A 23,274-nucleotide genomic window follows, 5' to 3' on the forward strand; every position below is an offset into this window, starting at 1 on the left:
TGGGGAGGCCGAATCGGCACAACACTTATTCATCTCATGTAGCACATTTGGTTCTCTTTGGACTCTTGTTTGCACTTGGATTGACATCTCTCCGACAGCTTCTACTTCTATTCGGGATCACTTTGTTCAGTTTACTTCTTCAGCTGGTGGATCTAGAGCGCGACGGTCTTTTTTGCAGCTTATTTGGTTGGCCAGTGTTTGGGTAGTGTGGACAGAGAGAAACCATAGAGTGTTCGGTGGCTCACCTTGTACTTTGCATCAGATGTTGGACAAGATTAAGCTTTTTTCTTATCGGTGGTTGAAGACAACGAGTTTTACTTTAGTCTTAAACTACCATAGCTGGTGGTCTAGTTCTTTGCTATGTTTGGGCCTTGTATGATTTGTATGTTGTGATTGGCCGTTCTTTCTATGACATGTTGTAAACCTTTTAGTCTATTTTGGCACATCTTGTGCTGAGAAGGCTGTTTGTTAATATATCTCATTTTAGCTTCTTCAAAAAAAAAAAAAGTATAATTCAATTTCTTACCAAATAAATCAAACTTTTATTGCCTCCTAAAAGTAAATTCCTACTTTGTCAAAAAAAAAATAAAAAATAAAGTAAATTACTACTATTTGTGTGTTAGATAGCGCACACATGAAAACAAATTTGTAATTATTATATTTTGTTGGTAATATAAAATTTATAATAATTCCCCTGTGTTTTATTCACGGGCATAATTATTTTTTTTGCAAAGACTCACGAGCATAATAATGAAATGAAATATTGAAATATAAAAAAACACATCTTGTCAACCGAAAAATAAAAAAGGAATAAAAGAAATGCCTAGCTATAATAAAAAACATATCTTTGAATTTGAAAAAGTAGATTACGGCGGCTAAAAATCCCCCCAATCTTGCCACCAATTACTCCTAGAATCTACAACAATTTTATATATAATTGTCCTTAAATTAATAATTGAAATAAAAAATGTAGAATATTAATAAATAATATATACACTTAAATATATAAATAAACTATAAAGCCTATAGAGGCTGCAAGACAATAGATACAGCCAACATGTATGTAACTTGTCAATATTGTTCAATTAATTAGATGAATGAACATTGCAATGATCTGAATAATAATAATCTCACACTTGTCATAAAACCAAAGTTTAATTATATAATTATCTAATAAAAACATGATTAAGCTATAGTGTATTATCAAAGACACAAATGAAGTAATAAACATTGAAACCTACTAAAGGTTTCTCTTGTATATTGCTATATATATATCATCATTAAAAAAAGCATAAATGAGATTAAAAAATAATGAAGAGTAGAAAGAGAAATACAAGCTACTCCATAGCCTAGTTGTTATAATTCTAAAAGGACTTAATGAAAAAGCAAATAAAAAACATTGTTGAATTAATTTGATTTGATGGTCGTGGTTTATGATGAAGATACCAAGATTCTTCTTTTCTTTCATTTCATGCACATTAGCGTTGTACTACTACTCTGCCAGCATAATTTAGTTTAAATAAATTATAAAAGTATAGAAAATAATAATTATATATATGTACGAACCTACCTTCTTAATTTACTTCTCTTTTCTTCATTAATTAATTTTGATTAATTATGTTAATCAGAAGAAGAACAATTAATCCATGATTCCACCGTACCTTCACCTCTTGTTGTAGCCACAGCACATTCTTGTCCTTTCTCTATACCAAAATCTGATGTACAATTCCTTTCTTCAATGCAACTCAAAGACCCAAGATTTCCTCCATTATTCGTTCTCGTACCCCACTGATTCCCCGACGAAGAACTACCCATATTATTGTTGACCACCACGTCCGACGACGACGATGTGGGAACCATGTTCTGACGATGAAGAACATTACCAATATTGTTGGTGTTGTTAACATTAACATGATGAGATAATTCTTCAAAAAGAGAACCCCTTTTGATATGAGAATCAACATTGGGCGAGATTTCCAAGGAGGTTTGTTGTTGGTGGGACCCAATTGGATATTTTGTTGTTGCTGTTTCAGAAATTGATTGAAAACCGAGAATTTGGTTGTGTTGCATTACAGGATGATGACTCTGCTGATTCTGATGCTGCTGAGATAAATGGTAGTTAATGGTAGTTGAATTATTATTAGACACTAGCAAATTTTCCACCATGGATGAAGAAGGTGGAAAAGAGTGAATTTTCTGAGCAAAAGGCCGAAGAAGATAAGGTGGTTGGAGTGGCGGCGGTGGCGGTAGAGAATCCATATGAGATGATGAAAAAGATGATCTTGAAGAACCAAAAAGATCCAATCTTGTTCTTGGAAAAGGTGAAGAAAATGGTTGTGCTGGTATACCAGTAAATTCTTGAACCATAGCTCTGAAATTCGTTGTATCTGTTGTTAAAACTGTTGTTGGTGCACGTCTTGAAGCTCTTGATCTTTTCTTAGGATTATTGTTTCTACCCATATTGCTATTGTTGATGTTTTGAAGATTTTGTTGATCATTGGTAAGCGATGTTCCACGTTGTTGACGATGATGATGATCTAATGGCTGAGAATGGTGTGTGGTAGGAACAGAACCACCAACAACGTTAATGTTTTCTCTTGTTTCACCAACCACTTGACTCAACAAAAAAGCTTGTTGATTTTGATGAGAAGATGATGATGGTATCATTAAGTTGCTAAGATCATTGCTATTTTGTTCAGATCTACCTGTAGCACCTTTAGACCACATCATATCAAGATTTAGAAATGAGTTTTGGTTTGATGGTGTTGATTTTTGTAATGAATCCATGTAATAATTTGCTAATGGATCAAACATTTGTTGTTGTAAAGAAGAAGATTGTGGTGGTGGGTTTAGAAAATGACTTATTGATCTTGTTGTTGTTGTTGTTGTTGAAGGTAATAATTGATTGTTCAGAAACATCGACAACTGATCCGATTCAGGTTTTGATGAATCATACTCTTCAATTTCATCACCACAGCTTGAAGATTGCATACTACCACTATTTCCTGAATCCATGATGAGAGAGAGACAGAGAGAGAGAGAGAGAGAGATTTGGTTTTTCTTTCTTTTGCTTTAGTGTAGGTGGTTACTAATACTACTACTACATGCTATAATAGTACTATTTACACCTCCACACATACTCCATATTTAAGTGGTGTGATCGTACAAGGACAGAGAATGAGGTATGGGACAAAAGAAAAAAACATGAGAAAGGGGTGTTTATGGACTAAGGTAATTATTAACAAAGAAAAAGATTGTATTCTTTCTTTCTTTCTTGAGAATATATTGTACTAGCTATACTCATCACACATAATATGACACACCCACGTTTTTTCATTCAAACCTTATGGATCTGAAAGAAAAACAAAAACCGTACACTGTTCTTACTTCTTTGCCTCACTTTTTATTACTTAATATGTCTTTGTGACAAACAAAAGGAAATATATGTGTATAATACATAAGAGGGAAGATGTGTAAACACGAACTTACTCTGTTTGGATTCAAGAGAAGAGAGTGATTCTTTGTAGTATTATTAGGGTTTCATGACAAACATATGAGTATGAGGGGGGTGTATAAGAAGAAAAGGATAGTTTTTTTTTTAGCTTTTTTGTTGTTTTGAAAGTGAGATTGTTTTTATGTTTGGGTTTGGGGTTTGATTCATCTGGAAAATATCAGAGTGGTGGTGAAGGGTGATGATAGGCTTATGTATGTATGGTCAAAGTATGTGAGAGTTGTGGTTTTTATTTGCAGTGTGAAATGGAGAAAAAAGTAAGATTAAGATATACTACTAGTAGTAGTATGATAGGGGTTAAGGTTAATTGGAAGTTGTTAATAATTTAATGAATCATTAAATTAATAAAATATTAATATATTTTTTTGTTTTTATTACAGATTTTTTTTTTTACTAGGAATAATGAGGTGGGCATGCAGTCAGATTGGAGTGATGGTTGTTGAGTTGCGTAAAGAGAACCACCATATGATATCTACCTTTTCTATACGCTTCAATAATTAAACCAATACAAAAATACTTGCATAAATATATGATTTATTACACATAATTAAAAGGATTAAACCAATAAAAAAATACTATATTAAAGAATAGTTTTGACGGTAAACCGGTCAAACCTTATATACCAACCCGTCAATCATGCATAAGCCAAAACCAAATAATAAAAAAAAAATTGTATATTGATTTCATTTTTGAATAGATTTGACTAAGTCAGAAGCAGTACTACACTAGAAAAAATCTGAGGGAAAATCGTGATACTACTTAATTCTCACGTAAAACCTAATATATTCCACTTTTAGATGGTCTTCCGCTAATACTATTATTTATTATTTATTCATCTATGCTAAGGGTGCGTTTGGCCCTACTTTTTTTTGGTTTAAAAGTCACTTTAAACTTAAAGTTGAAAATAAGAAATTTTAAGTTAAAGTTGAAGTTGTTTGGTATTTTTTATTTTTTTCAACTTAATTAGTACTTTTAAGTTACAATCTGTTTGGTGAAATATTTCTATATTTTTTTTGACATTGAAATACAAATTTATCATAAATAACATGAAATTCAAAGAGGATCCTTTTTCTTAATCTAATGGTTAATTTTCTCTCATTTTTATTTTTTGTAATTACTAACCCCTAGATTAAGAAAAATGAGAGAAAACATGAGAGAAAATTGGAGAGGATCCAAATTGGTTTTGTATGCGAGACATGGATCATCTTATTTCATGCAATTTGCTTGCTATTTGTTCTACTCTTACTGATCTAGGCATGACTTACAACTATTATTAATTCAATCATATCTCTTTGCATTTGAAAAAAATGCAAATATATAGTAAAGAAAATAAATAAATTTTACAAGATAGATAATAGGTGATAAAGAACAAATAGACAAAAAAAAATTAATAGAAACTAAGGAATAAGAAAGCAAAAACTGAATGATGTATATCTCAAATAAATGGCATAAAGTAAAAAACAAAACTAAGCAACAAAAGGACAAAAAATAACAAAATGGTATGAATTAAACAAATCAAAAAGAAAATCATACCTGCTGCAACTATGCAAGTGTCAGGCGGCGTTAGGGTTTTGGCATGTGGTGTAAGCAAAGCATAATAATAATATATAGCAGTCAGAACATTGTAAAAAGGGCAAACAATTGTAGCGGGAACTATTGCCTAAAATAAAATAAAAGCGGGAATTGTGCGTTTTTTTACGGTAAAAAGCGGGAATAGTGCAGACAAAATAAAATAAAATATAAATTGGCATACACGGGAATCGATGGGCAGACCTCTAGAGTGAATCATCCGTATAAGTTGGTTTTAAGTTGGTTTTTTCTTCTTTTTTATTAAGTCACTTATATTATATTTTCTTCACAAAAAAAAAGACACTTTTTATTTTAAGAACTTTTTCAAAATTATGTTTGGCCCTACTTCCACTTAAAAGAAATAGTAAAGTAGAAAATAAGTGAGGCCAAACACTACCTAAATTGCTGAATCAGTTGAACAACATCATAAGTTCGCTCCAACAGTCGAATCTAAACACTAAAATAGGAAGAAAACATTACTATCATCGATTATTTATTAATTAGTTATAATTAAGGGCTCTTTAATTTCTACATTAATATATAGATTTAATATTTTAGGTAAGAATATATAGATCAAATTTAATAATCCATTTTTATACCACAAATTTAATATATTATCCTCATAATAATCTACTTGATTTTTTTTTTATTTCATTGATATTAAATTTTAGAAATAATATATAAAAAAATGTAAAATCTATTGTTAATCAATAATAACTGTTAGATCATTATTGAAGTCCTTTACGGCGGAAAAATCCACCCGAAAAGCATCCAAGAATTTTTAAAAAATAATAATAATTTGTGGTGGTTTCTTTGAAATTAGTAGCGGTTTAAATCCGCCGGAAAAAAAAGCCAGGAATTAAAAATTGAAGAGAGGGATTTGCGACCGGAAAAGCAATGTAGATTAGCAGTGGTTTAGAAACAGCCGAAAAACTTTAGACGGGACGTTGAACTTCGAGAAACCGCCGCAAAAGAGGTCCAATGGCTATGAACTGTTTGTGGCAGCTGCAAACTAGTGGAAACACACACATAATTATTTCCCAGTCATTTGCGGCGGTTTAAACCGCCGGTAACGCCAACAACCATTTTGTTGCGGCGGTCTGATTCCGCTGGTAATTGCGATGTTTTTTTTTTTACCTATATATTCAACTCCACTTCTTTTTTTTTTTTTTTCATACTCATTTCTTCAAAATTTCTTCTCTTTATACACATTATCTCTCCCTTCTCACTAAATTTTTACGTACTACTCTTGCATTTAGCCAGTGTTCTATATATGTTATTTCTTTAATATTAATTTTAAATTGTTTTTAATATTAATTCTAACTATTTATTTATTTGTTGATAGATTAAATATACCATAAGTCTAGGAGAAAAAAGAATATGCACTGACAGTGTAAAATAATTTTACACTGTCAATCAATACCAACCATGTTTTCCGCCATATCACTCGACTAAACCCCACTTTCTTATATGATGTGAAAGAATGCTTCATTCTTATTGATTATCAGTGTAAAATTAATTTATACTGACGGTGCATAGTCTTTAAACTCTAAGTTTAATTTGGTAACCGAGATGAGATTAAACGTTAAGTAGTGGAGTCATAAGAAGTCCAACATTTAATTTTGAAGAAAAAATAATTAATTAGCAATATTATCATTAAAAAAGTATATCTTCTTTTTATACTTGAAATAAAAGTTATATGCATATATACTCTGGTTTAAAAAGATTATATTGTATATACAATTTTGTCAAAAAGAGAAAAGATTATATACATAAAATCAACTTGGTTTACAGAATATATATAGCGGTCCTTGTCATTTATACGTGTAATATCTTTATTCTTTTTCCTTTTTTAATTTATACACCTATGGTCTGTATTTACCCCCTATATATAATAATTATAATATAACCAATCTATACTCCAAATATATAATGTACTCGATTCTCACGTCTTCAAGGTCTACACGTAATGTATAATATGGATATAATTCACTTCATCATAACATTATTTTAACCCCCCTTTTCGCGTTAGATGGGTCGCCAAAAAAAAATCTCTTTTTTGCTTAACATTATTTAAATGGAGCCTAGAATCTCTTTTTTGCTTTTCACCAAAAAAAAATCTCAATTTTGCTTTATGGTATAAATAGTGTGTCAATTAATTCATTAGGAAGGCAAATTTGTCAACAATTCTAAGTGTGTGTAGTTCAATGGAGGTGCAATTTTAAAAAGTTGTGCATGGTTAGAGGAGAAAAGAGGGGAAATAATGAGAGACAATTGTTTTGTTACAATAATTAATTACATACAACATTATTCACCAAAGTGAAAAAAAGTCGTAAGAGAAAATATATATTATATGTATTTTGTCTCTATAAGTATAGTTAAATTAGTAGATGTATTGCATGAAATATATATATCCGCTTATAACAAACATAAATACAAAAACGCATTCAAAAACACGATTTTATTGTTCATAAGCATTACACTAATTTTTTTACATTTCTTAGTGGAAGGTATCTTTGCAAATTCTCTAAAAGCTCGAAGATTTTCTGTCTTAAACTGAAACACTATCCCTTTCTCCTAAAGTTTTTCTTATAAAGAGAAATAATTAAAAAAAAAACTACGCATAAAGGTCAGACCTATTTATACCTAGTTAGTTTTGTTTATGTACCAGTATAATTTAGGTCATTTAGTCTCTATTTAATATTGTAGACATAAAACTCCGCATAGCCTTCGGAGAGATTCTTAGTTTGAGCCCTATTAATATTTTTAGAGGAAAATAAATGTAATTATCTTTACAAATGTTATAAAAGCTCAAAGATTTTCTATGTATTGGACTGAAGCACTATCCATTCCTCCTAAATTTTTTTCTTATAAAAGGAAATTTAAAAAAAAAAAAACTGTTCCAACCTTTTGTACTACTCCTGAGTCCCTGCATACCAAAACTGCTGAGCTACATTTGGTACGACCAAGAATATTCTGAAAGGGTCATCAATTTATTTTATTTTGGGTAAAGTGGGTCATCAACAAATTAGAGTACATTCCTTTAAAAAAAAAAAACAAATTATAGTACATAATTAAAATTATATTATTAAACAAAGTTAAATATTTTGAATATAGATTTGTGTCGTTGGTTGCTTGTGTGTAGAGACTAGAGAGATATTAGAGATTCAGAGCCACTCACTTGATGTCCTTCAATCCTTCGTTGCATATAATTATGTATTAATTAAGTTACTTAAACATATAAAATTACTTTAATTTGGATTAACGGATGAATGTGGTCACCGTCCCTCCACCTACAAAAAAATTGTGGCAAATCTATGAAAGATTGGGAAATGATGATGGGACCTCTAATCTAATGCCCATTATTGTCATCATATGGATGGTACATTGGTATGGTTAGATTACTGTTCAACATACACATTTCCATGGTTAGAGTACTGCTCAACATACACATTTCCACGTTGGATATCTTAATTAGGACGGTTCAAGTGTAATCATTTTTCTTGCCATATTAAATAAGAGTTTTTTTTTATGTTCAGGTTCCGTGAGCTTAATTCATGACAGCGACATTGCATTATATATAGAGGTAGATCGATTATAAGTGAAAATTGATTCTGAGTGAGAAACTGATTATAAGTGAAAATTGATTCTGATTGAGAAGCTGATTATTGAGTCGCGATTATGAGTGAGAAGATCGATTCTGTGTGAGAAGTGATTATATGATTGAAGGATCCCTTTTCATCGTGATTATGAGTGAACTGGACGAAAAAAAGAAGCAAATAAGTAATTGAGTGAATTGAACGGAAAAAATAAGTAAATAAGTAATTGAAAAAGAATTTGGTAAAAAATAAATAAATAAAGATTGACGGTTAAATGGAGTGCTTTTTGATTGGGATTAACCACCAACACAGTTCGTAGCAAATGTTTTGTAGCAAATCTTATATTTTCTTGCAATGAGAGTTCGAAACATGATATTCGACTTATCTATTTTAAGAGTGAAATTTCTTACCGCTATACTATTTGACCAAAAAACAAATAAGGTTTTCTTTATGAGACGGTTAAATATGTTTTGAACCATTGTAAATCCGCCAGAAGTTAGAATTTGTTGGTGGTCAGTGATGGCCAAAATCTGCCAACAAATAGCTCGTCGGCGTCGCTATATTTCTTGGCGGCCAAAGCCGACAACAAATATATATATATATATGGGGAGGGATCAAATTACACCGATGTAACATTTGAGTAATGTTACACCGCTCAATAACGCTTTAACGAATACAAATTTTACAAAATCCACCGTTGGATTGAAAGCTTATATCGTATAGATCATCCATGTTAAATTTTACAAAATTCTAAAATCGTTTAATATGTTTTTTAGATAGATCAAAATTAATGGTTTATGCGTTTTTATTGAATACCGTTAATCTTGATCTATCTCAAAAACATATAAAACGATTTTAGATTTTTATAAAATTTAACATAGATGATCTAGACGATATAAACTTTCAATCCAACGGTGGATTTTGTAAAATTTGTATTCGTTAAAGCGTTATTGAGCGGTGTAACATTACTCAAATGTTACACCAGTGTAATTTGATCCCTCCCCTATATATATATATATATATATATATATATATATATATATATTATAAAATTATACCGTGAAAAAAAAAAAACTCTATCAATTAACGTGCATCCACAAAATAATCCCCAAACTCAGAACAATTGACTTTTCTTTTTTTTTTGTTCAAATCTCATAACAATCTTGATACGAAAACTCAAAACAATCAAAAATACTGCCAATCTACAATAATGAACAATTTTTCAAATCTGAAAGTAAAATAATGAAAACAAAATCAATGAATTAAAATAACAATTTTTATGTTTTTCAAATCTGAATCCAAAATAATGAAAACAAATTTATATTTTTTTTAACATGAGATGAATTTTTTATGTGTAAAAAACTAAAAAAAAATATATTTTATTCATCTATTTTTTTTTAAAAAGAAATTAACTTTTGCAAGAGAGATTCTTATAATGTATTACACATGGGCTTTTTCTAACATGAACAAGTGGTTCATGTGGTGCACCATGCACAAGTCTCGAATAACATTATAACGAATACGAATTTTACAAAATCGACCGTTGGATTGAAATATTATATCATATAGATCATCTATGAAAATTTTTAGAAAAATTGAAAATCATTTGATATGTTATTGAGATCCATCAAAAGAAACCTAGAAGAAAAAAAATAGCTTACCCAGTAAAACAAAACAAACAAATGAAACCCGGAAAGAAGAGAAAGAATAAAGTAAGAAGAAGAGAAAGCTGGCGATATTCTAGGTGAGAAAGAAGATAAATTTTCTGAGTTTCAACTTCTTTGGGTTGCTGATGAGAAGAGAAATAGAGAGAAAATTGTTGAGTTAAGACACAAAGAAGAAATATGATGGATTGTTTTGAGTTCACGTTTCCAATATTTTTTAACTTGTTGGCGGCCCAAACCGCTATAAATTTTAGACTTTTTTTTAAAAAAACGGTCAACATTTGTTGGTAGTCCAAATAGCCAATAATTGTTTTTTCATATATTTTTTAATTAAGAAATATTTGTTGAGGGCTTAAGCCCTCAATAAGTTGTTTAGGGTTTTTGGCCCTCAACCAATTTTGTTAACAAATTCATTTTTTCTTGTAGTAGATATTCACCCTCTCAGTTTCTCTACCTTGCCATATCTCCCATACCAAAAAACCCTAAGCTAGCCTTATCTGACTAGAATTGGAAATCTGCAATGCAATCTAAATTTTATGTAATTATTAGAATTAAGATGTGAGATTTAGTTCCCGACCTTGTATTGTAATCTTATTCGATGTTTGTGGATTTTTAGGCATAAGAAATATTTTGATGCCTCCTTTGAGCGTTATAAGGCTCATCTTGTAGGTGATGGCAGGTCACTGTTTCGCTTTTTTAAAGACTTGTGCAAGTATACACAGTCAATTGCAATAAAGTAATAAGATAGAGTATCGTACCCACATGGATTGCGAGTGGAACTTAATTTCAATTCGTATTCAGTCAATTCTTAACTTATGAGCATAAAGGTAACAAAATATCATTTTGGGGTTTTTATAACAAAGAAATATAAATGACAATAATGAAAATAGGTTTTGATGACAAGAGTTGGAAAGTGTTGGAATCAATGATCAGTTCAACTACGGTTCAATGCTTGTGTGTGATAAGTGCTGTCATGTGAACAAGCTTCCTTGTGGTGTATGTCTACAACGTTAGGTAATAAAATGAGGGATAAGGTGGGTCCTATGTCTAGGTCACGCTTAATTCATTTTAGTTCATAAAAGATCTTGCTTGTTTTAAATCACTATGGCCTCAAGGCTTATGTTTAAAGTCCTAGAGTAAGAAGTATGTGTCCATCCTCTATTTAACCATATTAGTTCATTAATTCCATTTACTATTAGATGTCTCATAATAATAAACTTGTATTTAATCCTAAGTTGATCAAGCTGAGAATCAAATATATAACAAAATAGCAAATGAACCAAAATAGCATAACAACACACAACACATCACATAAATGACATTAAACTTTCATTGAACTTCACATAATTCCAACATCAAGAGGTTTAGCTCATGGTGAGCGTTACAACACAAATAATAAGAGGAATAGATCTACACATCATAAGAGATAAGAAATGTAAACCTACAAATACGACCACCTAGAGATGATGTATCGACCTCCAAGTCTGCAGCGTCACGCCTCCAGTCATCGGAATTGCATCAGAGTTGTGGCGGCGGCTCAACTAGCTCTCCATGAAACTTAGGTATTCTGCCTCCAAGCTAGCACTTCCTTCTCATGCATACAGATTTAGGGTTATTGGCTCCTTTATATAGAGATCAATCTTGGATCATGAGCCATAACCACTTAGAATAAGACAACCCAAAAGAATAAGACATATTTCCTTAAGATAACAACAGACAATACAATCTGCACATGGGAAATCTGCCAACTGTCTTATCTTTCGTCTGATAGTGCTTTTGTCTTCTTTCACAGCATACGTGGAGTTTTGACTGCACATGCGACTCCACTCAATCTTAGTTGTACGAAACTCAAGTATTGACTCTAATTATCAATGCATTATCTCTGAACCCTTTTTGTCTTGCTTTAGGTCCAGTGGTCTGTCTTGACTCAAGTTATCATCAGAACTCCTCTTTTTGGACGAAGGATTACAATTATGTCCTATTTACATACTAGACTCAAAATACATAAAAATGACTCAAAACATTGAATGATCACCTTATGGTCAGGCAATAACAAAAGTAAATAGGGATAACAAATATCACATAAAGTGAGTTATCAGTCACATGTTGCATGTGTGGATTGTGATGTGACTTTTAGCCCTGTGGTGAAACCCGCTACCATTAGAATAACACTCACCATTTGCTCTATCTAAATCTTGGCTCATTCATCATCTAGATGTCCATAATGCCTTTTTTACAGGGTGATCTTCATGAAACTGTCTACATGCATCAACCATTAGGTTTCTGCGACCCCCATCATTTAGATTATGCATACCGTTTGAAGAAGTCACTTTATGGTCTCAAGCAATCTGGTACCAATGCTTTGTTGACTTCGTCACTACCATTGGTTTTCACCATAGCACATTAGACCACTCCCTCTTCATATATCGACAGGGTTTTGACATGGCCTACATTCTTCTATATACGACATCATCTTCAAACCACCAGTCACTCCTGTTGACACCAAGCAGAAACTCGGCACTTTCTTCGAGACTCCTTATGAGGATCACCTTCACTCAACCTGACATATCATATGTTGTCCTGCAAGTTTGTCTTCATATGCATGCACCTCGCACGAAACACATACTTGCTCTCGAGTGCATTTTGCGCTATGTTCAGGGCACCATACATTATGGATTACAATTGTCACCATCACCATTAAAAAGTTTATATCCTACACTGACGCTGATTGCACTAAATGTCCTGAACTAGATCTTCTACGTCTGGTTACTGTGTTTTTCTTGGTGACAACCTTATATCTTAGTCTTCCTAATGGCAACCTATTATCTCTCATTCTAATGTTAAGGTCAAATATAAGGGTATTGCCAATGTTGTCTCCGAATCGTGTTGGATTCATAATCTTCTCCCATAGCTTCATTTTCCTATTTCTCAGACCAATTTTGTGTATCGTGACAGTATTAATGCCTTATATATCTCTTATAAAAAGATGGCGAACCTAGCTATCAAGGAACATTGATGACATTCGGTCATTTGAGAATTTTTAATTATTATTTCATAGTATTTTAATTAATTTTTAGGAATATTACATGGTCAAAGAGAAGAATTTATGAAGAAATTGAGCTATGAAAGAGTTTGAAGAATAAAGACTAAGGGAAGAAAAACTTAGAAAAATATTCAATATATTGAGCTGATTTTCGCCCAACTCTCTGCTTTTCTCGCGTCCCCACAAGAATTTCATAGTGACACGATTTGCCACTTTCCTGCCCACTTGAATTATGCTGCACATGCACATCTCAAGCTGACACGTCATATAAAAAAGGAAGATTGATTGAATTGCTCTAGTGGGACCCGCCAGTCAAACAAGTGATGGTTTGTTTTGCTAGTGGTACGATTTGTCTCTCCGGGAGCATATAAATAGGGGATTATTTTATTAACCTAAAGGAGATCACGCACGCCGGGAGGAGAAGAAAAGCAGTCACGCACGCAGACGAGGCTTCACCTTGGAATAACAGTTCTTTGGTGCTGGCTTTCTACACATTCAATCACAATTTTATGTGTAATTCTTTATTCTCTATTATTATGTGTAGCTAATTTTCCAATTATTAGGGATGAATAAACCTAGATGACAATTTTTATTATATGATTTGATTTATGACTATTGAAGAATTCTATTGATTATTTTTCTTATATCTGTGTTTAATGCTTTTATCGATTGATCACCGTTAAATTGATTTACGATTCATATTGTGATACGGGAGTTGAATTTATGAATGCTTTGATATAAGAAATTCTTGCCTTTGTAATTTAGGAATAGATACAAACCCTTGAAACCAATTTAGAATTCTTGTTCATTCATGCTTAATTCTAATCTTAAATTCACTAAGGAATTAGGAATTATTTTAGAATTAACGACTCTGTCACTAAGGAATTAGGGCACGAATACTTTAGGGAATTCGGTAATAATTTGATAAATAGCTTCAATAGTCATAACCAAGTCACTACATTAAAATAGTAGTCTAGTGAAACTCATCCCTGACATTTTTATTATTATCAAATATAAAGTAATTTTCGTTGTTATTATTATTATTGCTATTGCAACCAATCAAACTGAAGCCTTTTGTTCAATCGAGTAAAAATCACAATTCAACAGTATAACGCGATCCTTGAGTTCGACACTCGGTCTTACCATTTTAAATATATTACTTGCACGATTTCGTACACTTGCGAAAATCGCCATCAAGTTTTTGGCGCCGTTGCCGGGGATTGCCAAATCATTGTTGAATTTTTATTTTTGCTTAATTGGAATTTTTTGCTCTGCAACAAAATTATAGTTTTTCTTTTATTCTTTATTTTTTATTTTTGTTTTATTTTTGTTTTATTTGTTGAGATTACTAATGTTGCGTGCTAGTGGTGTCTTTCTTCTTTGTTTGAGATAATTATCCACCATATAGCATGAAAGACTTTGATGATTCTGTCCTACAACAAATACTGGAAGAGCTTGATACTTGTCTTCTAATTGCTCAATGTCGTATACTTGAGGGACAAATCACGAGAGATGAACTTGAACAAGAGCTTCTTCAGGTGCGATTTCTTAGGGATGATGTTTATGAAGAAGAATATAAGGATGAAACTTTTGATTATAATGTCCCACCACAAGAAGAAGAGGAGTGTTACATGAAAAAGATCAATTGGGAACAAATGTTACCTCCTCAAGTGTTACCCAAGGATTTATATGACAAGAACTTTCACATCAAAGATGTTTTGATTGAATTCATACATATGAATCAAGTTTCAATTGAAAGATTTGAGAGCCGGTGTGAGAGTTTTTTTGAACAAATAGTGGGATTTGAAAAGATGAATGAGAAGTTGGAGATTGGAGATGACCTAATTGTTGTGAAAAAGAAAGATGAGGAGGAAGAATTAATAAAAGTTGATGATGATCTAGTGGAAACTCAAAAGTCTCAACTTTTGAGAAGTGAATATGTCGAACAAGAAATTTCTCAACATAAAAACATTCCTCAAATTTTTTTTAGCAACAAAGTTGAGAAAAAAGATGAGATTGATGAAGTTCTGGATGCCATTTATGCCTTGTTCATCAATTTCCACTTGAAAAAGTTATGGAGGAAACATCATCTATATCTCAAGTTCATGGAGTTCTTACCCAACAAAATGAAGAAGAAGGATGATGTGTTCTTTGTGTCATATATGCCACCTTAATAGTGGTTGAGGCGTCAAGCTAATGACGTTAAAGAAGCGCTGCATGGGAGGCAACACATCCATTATGCTTTACCGTTCATTTTTCATTCAAAAAAAAAAAAAAAAAGAAGAGAAAAAACAAAAAGACTATCAATGATGTCACCTGCTGACAATCCCTTGTGTTTCACCTTTCTGTTGTTTTGTTTATTATCAAGTTTAATGTTTTTATGTCTTTTCAGAATTGTCAGTGTGTTAATACCTGAATTTGCATGATGGAAATCTCTTAGACTTGCACATAAAAGAATAAGGACGTATGACTGCTCATGAAAGTGCGATGGTTAAAGAGACAAAGAGATGACTAGGAAAGATGGAGTTTTGCACGGTGTACTAGTTCAACCTTCAGATACCTCAGCTGGTGAGCACTTTGAGCCAAATAAATTCCACGGTATACTATTTCTTTCACATCTTATGAGTGTATCCATGTTTTGTATATTTTCTAGAACTTGCGACTATTCTCTACTGTTGATTGGTTTTACATTTACACACATAGAGGCACATTTGTTTGGTACCCTGAGCCTTTTCAAGCTACCCTGTTATTATATATCTATTGCTAAACCACTTTGAGCCAAAAAAAATAAAAAATAATCCCCTTTCTTTCGGTGACTAACTCAATTATAAGCCTTTTAGACCTGAAAATTTTTATCTGTTTACCCTCCTTGGAGTTAGGTAGAAGCTTTAAATTTCCTTGTCATGGTATCATTTTAAGTTTGGGGTTGCTTCTGGAATTAGCAACATCTTAAGTTTGGGGTAGGGGTACTAGAGAACAAAAAAAAAAAAAAAAAGAATAATAGAGACTCACAAAAAAATAATTGAGTTTCTTAAAAAAAAAAGAGAATAAAGAGCCATTAAGCATGAAAAATAGTGGCATCTTAAAAAAAAAATGATGAAAAATAAGTTCTCTAAGTACCTAATCAACAATGAATTGAGCCCCGGTTATGGTAATTTTTCAATAAGGAATAGTAGTTGATATCTAACTCCAATTTAGCCTACTTTTCCCAAATTTATCCCACTATTTACCCAGCCAAGTTACAACCTTTAAGACCTCAAAAATGTGTGTCATGTATTTACTTTGATTGACGGTTTAGAATTTTTTCAAGCTTATGGTAAAATAGCATTTGCATGTTGATGGAGTGAATACCCTGTCAAAATTGAGTGAATTAGTGAGTGAGAGATAAGGTTGAACCTTGAACATCGTGTGGAATGGTCATTGAACCGAAGCTGATTGAAGTCTTGAAAACCAAAACATTGATTGAGCAGGATCACTGAAGTTAAGACCGGTGGTTCTATTGCCGGATGAAGAGAAAAAGTTTTTGAGATTTTTATCATTCAAATTAATTTGTTAATTCATTGACAGTTTTGTTTCGACAGACATGTTACTTGAGGACAAGCAACAATTCAAGTTTGGGGTTGTGATGACATTCGGTCATTTGAGAATTTTTAATTATTATTTCATAGTATTTTAATTAATTTTTAGGAATATTACATGGTCAAAGAGAAGAATTTATGAAGAAATTGAGCTATGAAAGAGTTTGAAGAATAAAGACTAAGGGAAGAAAAACTTAGAAAAATATTCAATATATTGAGCTGATTTTCGCCCAACTCTCTGCTTTTCTCGCGTCCCCACAAGAATTTCATAGTGACGCGATTTGCCACTTTCCTGCCCACTTGAATTATGCTGCACATGCACATCTCAAGCTGACACGTCATATAAAAAAGGAAGATTGATTGAATTGCTCTAGTGGGACCCGCTAGTCAAACAAGTGATGGTTTGTTTTGCTAGTGGTACGATTTGTCTCTCCGGGAGCATATAAATAGGGGATTATTTTATTAACCTAAAGGAGATCACGCACGCCGGGAGGAGAAGAAAAGCAGTCACGCACGCAGACGAGGCTTCACCTTGGAATAACAGTTCTTTGGTGCTGGCTTTCTACACATTCAATCACAATTTTATGTGTAATTCTTTATTCTCTATTATTATGTGTAGCTAATTTTCCAATTGTTAGGGATGAGTAAACCTAGATGACAATTTTTATTATATGATTTGATTTATGACTATTGAAGAATTCTATTGATTATTTTTCTTATATCTGTGTTTAATGCTTTTATCGATTGATCACCGTTAAATTGATTTACGATTCATATTGTGATACGGGAGTTGAATTTATGAATGCTTTGATATAAGAAATTCTTGCCTTTGTAATTTAGGAATAGATACAAACCCTTGAAACCAATTTAGAATTCTTGTTCATTCATGCTTAATTCTAATCTTAAATTCACTAAGGAATTAGGAATTATTTTAGAATTAACGACTCTGTCACTAAGGAATTAGGGCACGAATACTTTAGGGAATTCAGTAATAATTTGATAAATAGCTTCAATAGTCATAACCAAGTCACTACATTAAAATAGTAGTCTAGTGAAACTCATCCCTGACATTTTTATTATTATCAAATACAAAGTAATTTTCGTTGTTATTATTATTATTGCTATTGCAACCAATCAAACTGAAGCCTTTTGTTCAATCGAGTAAAAATCACAATTCAACAGTATAACGCGATCCTTGAGTTCGACACTCGGTCTTACCGTTTTAAATATATTACTTGCACGATTTCGTACACTTGCGAAAATCGCCATCAAACATTTACATAGGCACAAACCCAAATAATATTTTATTTGGGCACACACACTAATCCAAAAATTTAAAGCAAAAATAATATAATGACATCAGTCAATATCATTTTATTTCTTTTCTCTACCATTTTTATTTGGGTCCCGTTTGAATTAGCTTATTTTTGAGTTTATGCAAACAACTTATGCAATTCTTATGTATTATTATAAGTTGGTCAAGGTAATTTATGATAAAATAGCTTATAAAAATACAAATTTCATTAGTGTGAACTTATAAAATAACATAAAACCTAATTTATATTGCATAAGCTATTTGCATAAGCTCAAAAATAAACTAATCTAAACTGGGTCTTGTTATGTAAGTGTGTCTAACAACTCATATTTATATTTGTTCTTGTCAAAGAATTTTCCCCTGTTATCTCGGTTCTGCCGTGTAGAATGGAAATTAAAAATTTAATGGTGATACACTAGAGAGACAGCAATTGGTTTCGTGATGTGTTGATCTATATAGATTTGATATGGAGAAAGTGATGTGAATAGACACACATTATTTTCAAGTCTGTATCTAATAATGTGACTCAAAATTGAAGGATATCAATTTCAATAACAGTAATAAGATAAGATACATTCTAATATTGGCGCCTATTTTTCTTTTGATTCGATTCCAACGTGGATTGTATTATGTTTATAATTAAAGTAATCTGAATTTGATATGGTTCTATACAAATTCAGAAAAGAAATTCAATAAATAACTCAAATTAAGTTTATTATGAAAGTTTGTTAAGTTGATATATTATTATTTATGAAAGATGAAGATTGCCTTTATATTATAAGAGAAATATTAATGGAACACATTTTTAGAGAAAAAATGGGACACAATTAACCATATTTTCATTCATGAGAAATATTCTCGTTAAGAAGTCTCCCGTCGGTTGCGAGATAGTTTGAATATGTTTTTAAGTGAGGGCAATCCTCACATTACAAGCCGATTTTGCAGAATTGAGTTAGACCCAACACACAATTCTAAGATGGTATCAGAGTCTCCTCTACGATCTGTTGGACTTCTTTTTTCGATAGGTCCATCCACTATTTATATTCGCGCTCCAAGTCCAATAGCGCGAGGGGTGAGGGCATTTCTCACCTTACAAGCAATCTCCCAATTCTTATAATTCTTGAAACACATTTTCATGGAAATGACAATATTGTCCCAAAATATATTTTCCAATAAAATTTCTCATATTATAAATTCATATTTAGGTTATCTCACATCCGATGTGGTAATTGTTAACACACCCCCCTCACGCTCAGCATAATTGAGTTTTATGCATGGATATAAATGGCGGTAGCTCCATAGCAAAAACCTAATAGCAAGTGGATCAACAGATCACAGAGAGACTCTGATACCATATTAGAATTGAGAATTTGATTTAACTCAACTCTATATTACTGAATTGAGAATTTGACTTAACTTAACTTTACAATACTGACTTGTAAGGTAAGAATTACTTCTACTTTATAAATTCATTCGGCTTATCTCGCGATGTGAGATTTCTAACAATTATCATAAATTTACCGTGTGTTAAAAAGAAAAAAAAAATTGAACCAGTAGTAATATGTTTGGGGAAAATGAAGTGGTGGAGATTGATAAGGAAATGAGTGGTGCAGAAATAAGGGCATAGTCAAATACTAGAAGAGTGTGGTCCAATCCAACGGTTTGGGTATGGTGGCGTTGGTCCTTTTGGGGACATGGTTGGTTGTTACCCACTGCCTACAAAAGTTGAGATGAGATAGCTAAGTGAATTTGACGATTGACTTGTCTTTGATATGGCAAGCATTCTGAACCTCATCCACGCCTCTTACCAACTCTTTTGTGGCAATGGTTTCAAGATTAGTGAATTCTTAAGATAACAATACTCCAAATTCTCCATTAATATTGCTAATTTCATTGACTTCTTTGGTAAAGTAATTTGGAAAGTTTTAGTAAGTGTTAAAATCTAAGTCCGTGTCCTAATTTGTTTGTTGCTCTTCTGGCATCACTATCTGGGTCCCTGAATAAAAAAATGTTATACTAATTAAATATGATTATTAAGAAAATTGTTATATTATTGAATTTGTTTACTAATTTACATTAAGAAAATGCTAACTAGTGTATCCAAATACTAGTTAAGAAAATCAAAAATAGTATATTAATATTTGTATATTCAATATATTTAAAATATACAAAATATTATTTTCAATGTAAAAATTTCTTTTTTAATTTCTTAACTAATATTTTGGGACACTAAATAGCATAATCTTTTCTCCAATATTTATAGTGCTTATACTTTATTAAAAGAATGTTTCCGAGATAGAATGAATAACTCAACTTATTTGAGTTAAATATTAAATTAAAACATTCACCAAAGAGAATTCATTGTAGTCAAAAGGCTTTAAAATTTGTGGTGACTTTTGCAAAATTACTCCTCCCTCCAAACATAAATATAAGCAAAAAAAAAAAAAACTTCAAATTTTGGTTATTATTATAAGCAAAAGTTTTACTTTTAACTATTGAGGAGGGCTAGCAACACACTCTTTAACAAACACACTTTAACACACTCTTTTCTATTGGTTAAAATTTAGATGGATCCCATAAAAGTTATATGGGTCCATATTTTTTTATGGGACCCATGTGAATTTCAATTAATAAAAGAGAGTGTGTTTGTTAAAGAGTGTGTTCCTAGCATTATTCTTTAACTATTATACCAAACATACAAAAATAGTATTTTTGAAAAGAAAAAAAACATGTTTTGATCATGTTGGCCATCAAAACACTTCAAACATGGAATAACATACAAAACATGTTGGCCATCAAAATTACATATTTTTGAAATTGTGGATAGAATGCGAAGAAAAGTGGTATTGGTATATGGAAATGGAATAACATACAGAACATTAAGGTGGTTGAAGTGAAGGAGTTAGGGAATGAAGTGATAAGTGTTGTAGTTATTTTAGATTTAGCGTTAACAGTTGTATTAAGTATTAACACAAGTTATTAGGATTAGGGATGTCAGTTGAATTTGTAAGTGGGGATCTACGTGTGAATTGTTACGGTTGGCTGTCTGAAGGTGGTGAATTTTTCGCTGTGAAGATGAGGATGGTGGAGAAAGTCCCCCCAAGGGAGGTTTGAAGATAGAAAAGATATTTTATTTCCTATCTCACCGAGACTTCATTCCCGAACATTTTATTAAAATAATTAGTTTAAAAACCCGTGCACTCGCACGGGTCCTTGACTTTTATTCGATATTTAAACTTGTCATTATATTATGGTATAAAATTTATTTATAATAAAATATTTAAAAATTTGTTATATAATATTGTTAAAATATAAGTGAAACTATTGTGCTATTTTTTAAAAAACTTATTAAATAAATAAATTTTATTATAATTATCAATGATAAATTATCCAATTTTTTATGTATCTGTCACAAATAATAGTCCCGTGTATATTTTTAATAAAAAATTAGAAATTTGATTAGGAATATTTAGGATAATTAATAAGTTTGTTAGTAATTAACTTTATTGTATTATTATTATTATTTATACCTATATATAACGAGGATACAAAAAATTTTGGTGTGGACTTTTCACAATACCACAAATACCCTTGATTTTTTTTTTAGCAGCAAAAATCTTTTATTAACAAACTCACCAAAATATAAGGCATGTCTTTTTTTAGCGACAAAAATCTTTTTATTAACAAACTCACCATAACATAAGACATGTCTTTTTTTTAACATAAATTTACATAATAGACACAGACAGGCGCGGAACGCGCCCTGTGTGGCCGCTAGTTATTAATAGTTAATAGTATTTTTTTTATGAAACATATTGTTTATGTTTCTATTTCTATATTCCTAATTTTATGCATATTCATCTTATTGTTTCTATAATTTTTTTTACCGACTATTTTATTCTTTTAATAGATTATTGGGTTTATCGTATTAATATGTTTTGTTGTTATTTTTATGAGTATAAGTTGTTCTATTTTGTTTCAATCTATAGTCTCTTTTGTTTCTATTTTTAAGCATATAATTTTTTTTTTGTATTTATCTTATAAAACTTGCAACGTGGTTAAAAGTAATGAGGATAAATTAATAACTTTGGTGGCAATCGATTTTAATATATTAGTAATAGATATTTATGTGTATATATTCAAGTTTTATATATATTATATTTATTTATATTTTGACACAATATGTGTATACATTTTATTTATGTCATGTTTATTATTGTCACATGACTCACAATAATGTCTTAATTTTTTTTTTTAAATTAGTTTGATTAAAAATTTGATATATTTTTTAACGTTAATGGATCCACGCAGTATTTGGGATTTACAAAAATAGAAATGAAAAAGAATATTCTCCAAAGCGAAAATTAAAATAGAAATGAGGACTATTTTCAATAGTCGAAAAGAGAATGAAAAATATTCAACTCCTGCCCTGGTGTTAGGATAGTAACTAATTATTGGGATTTTTTTGGGGTCAACTAAATAATAGGTAGTAACTAAAAATTGTTAGTTGTGGATTGTGTGATGTGTATTGGGCATAGTTAGTACTCTTACCGACCTTATTTATAAGGAAAAATTACTTTTTAGATTTATTGAAAAATTAATATATGTAACATGTATTTAAGCTAAATACATTAATTGTTCAATGAATCTAAAAAGTAACTTTTGCTAATAAATAAGGCCGGAGGGATTATATGCTAGCCCAAGTCCATAATGTTTGTACAAGTATATAAATAAGTGAATTTTTCTCTTCTTCCTTTATATTTCTTCCACCATCGAAATTTCAATTTTGTCCTACAAATAGTTTTTGGAAAACGTTTTTCAAAAGTCATATTTATTTATTTATTTATTTTTGAAACAAAGAAGTCATATTTATTTTTCGAAATAGACTTAATTGTTTTCAGATTTATTTTTTTCATTCACATTCCAATTTCGGATTCTATTTTTCAAAAAGTTAACTCTTTCGAAAAACATTTTTCGAAAATTCAAATATTTTGA

At 31.0% G+C, this 23,274-nt stretch overlaps 1 protein-coding gene across 1 annotated transcript; it reads right to left on the minus strand.

Annotated features, from left to right (window-relative positions):
* Positions 1 to 1,390: 1,390 nt before the first annotated feature.
* On the minus strand, positions 1,391 to 3,777 carry LOC123909721 (probable serine/threonine-protein kinase DDB_G0267514). The gene is made up of 2 exons (XM_045960604.1): positions 1,662 to 3,777; positions 1,391 to 1,497 (listed from the first exon to the last, which is right to left on the minus strand). The coding sequence occupies exons 1-2, from the start codon at positions 3,013 to 3,015 to the stop codon at positions 1,493 to 1,495; spliced, it is 1,359 nt and encodes a 452-aa protein (XP_045816560.1). The 5' UTR covers positions 3,016 to 3,777; the 3' UTR covers positions 1,391 to 1,492.
* Positions 3,778 to 23,274: the final 19,497 nt, after the last annotated feature.

The sequence above is a fragment of the Trifolium pratense genome, linkage group LG2 (assembly GCF_020283565.1).
Source record: "Trifolium pratense cultivar HEN17-A07 linkage group LG2, ARS_RC_1.1, whole genome shotgun sequence".
Lineage (NCBI taxonomy): Eukaryota > Viridiplantae > Streptophyta > Magnoliopsida > Fabales > Fabaceae > Trifolium > Trifolium pratense.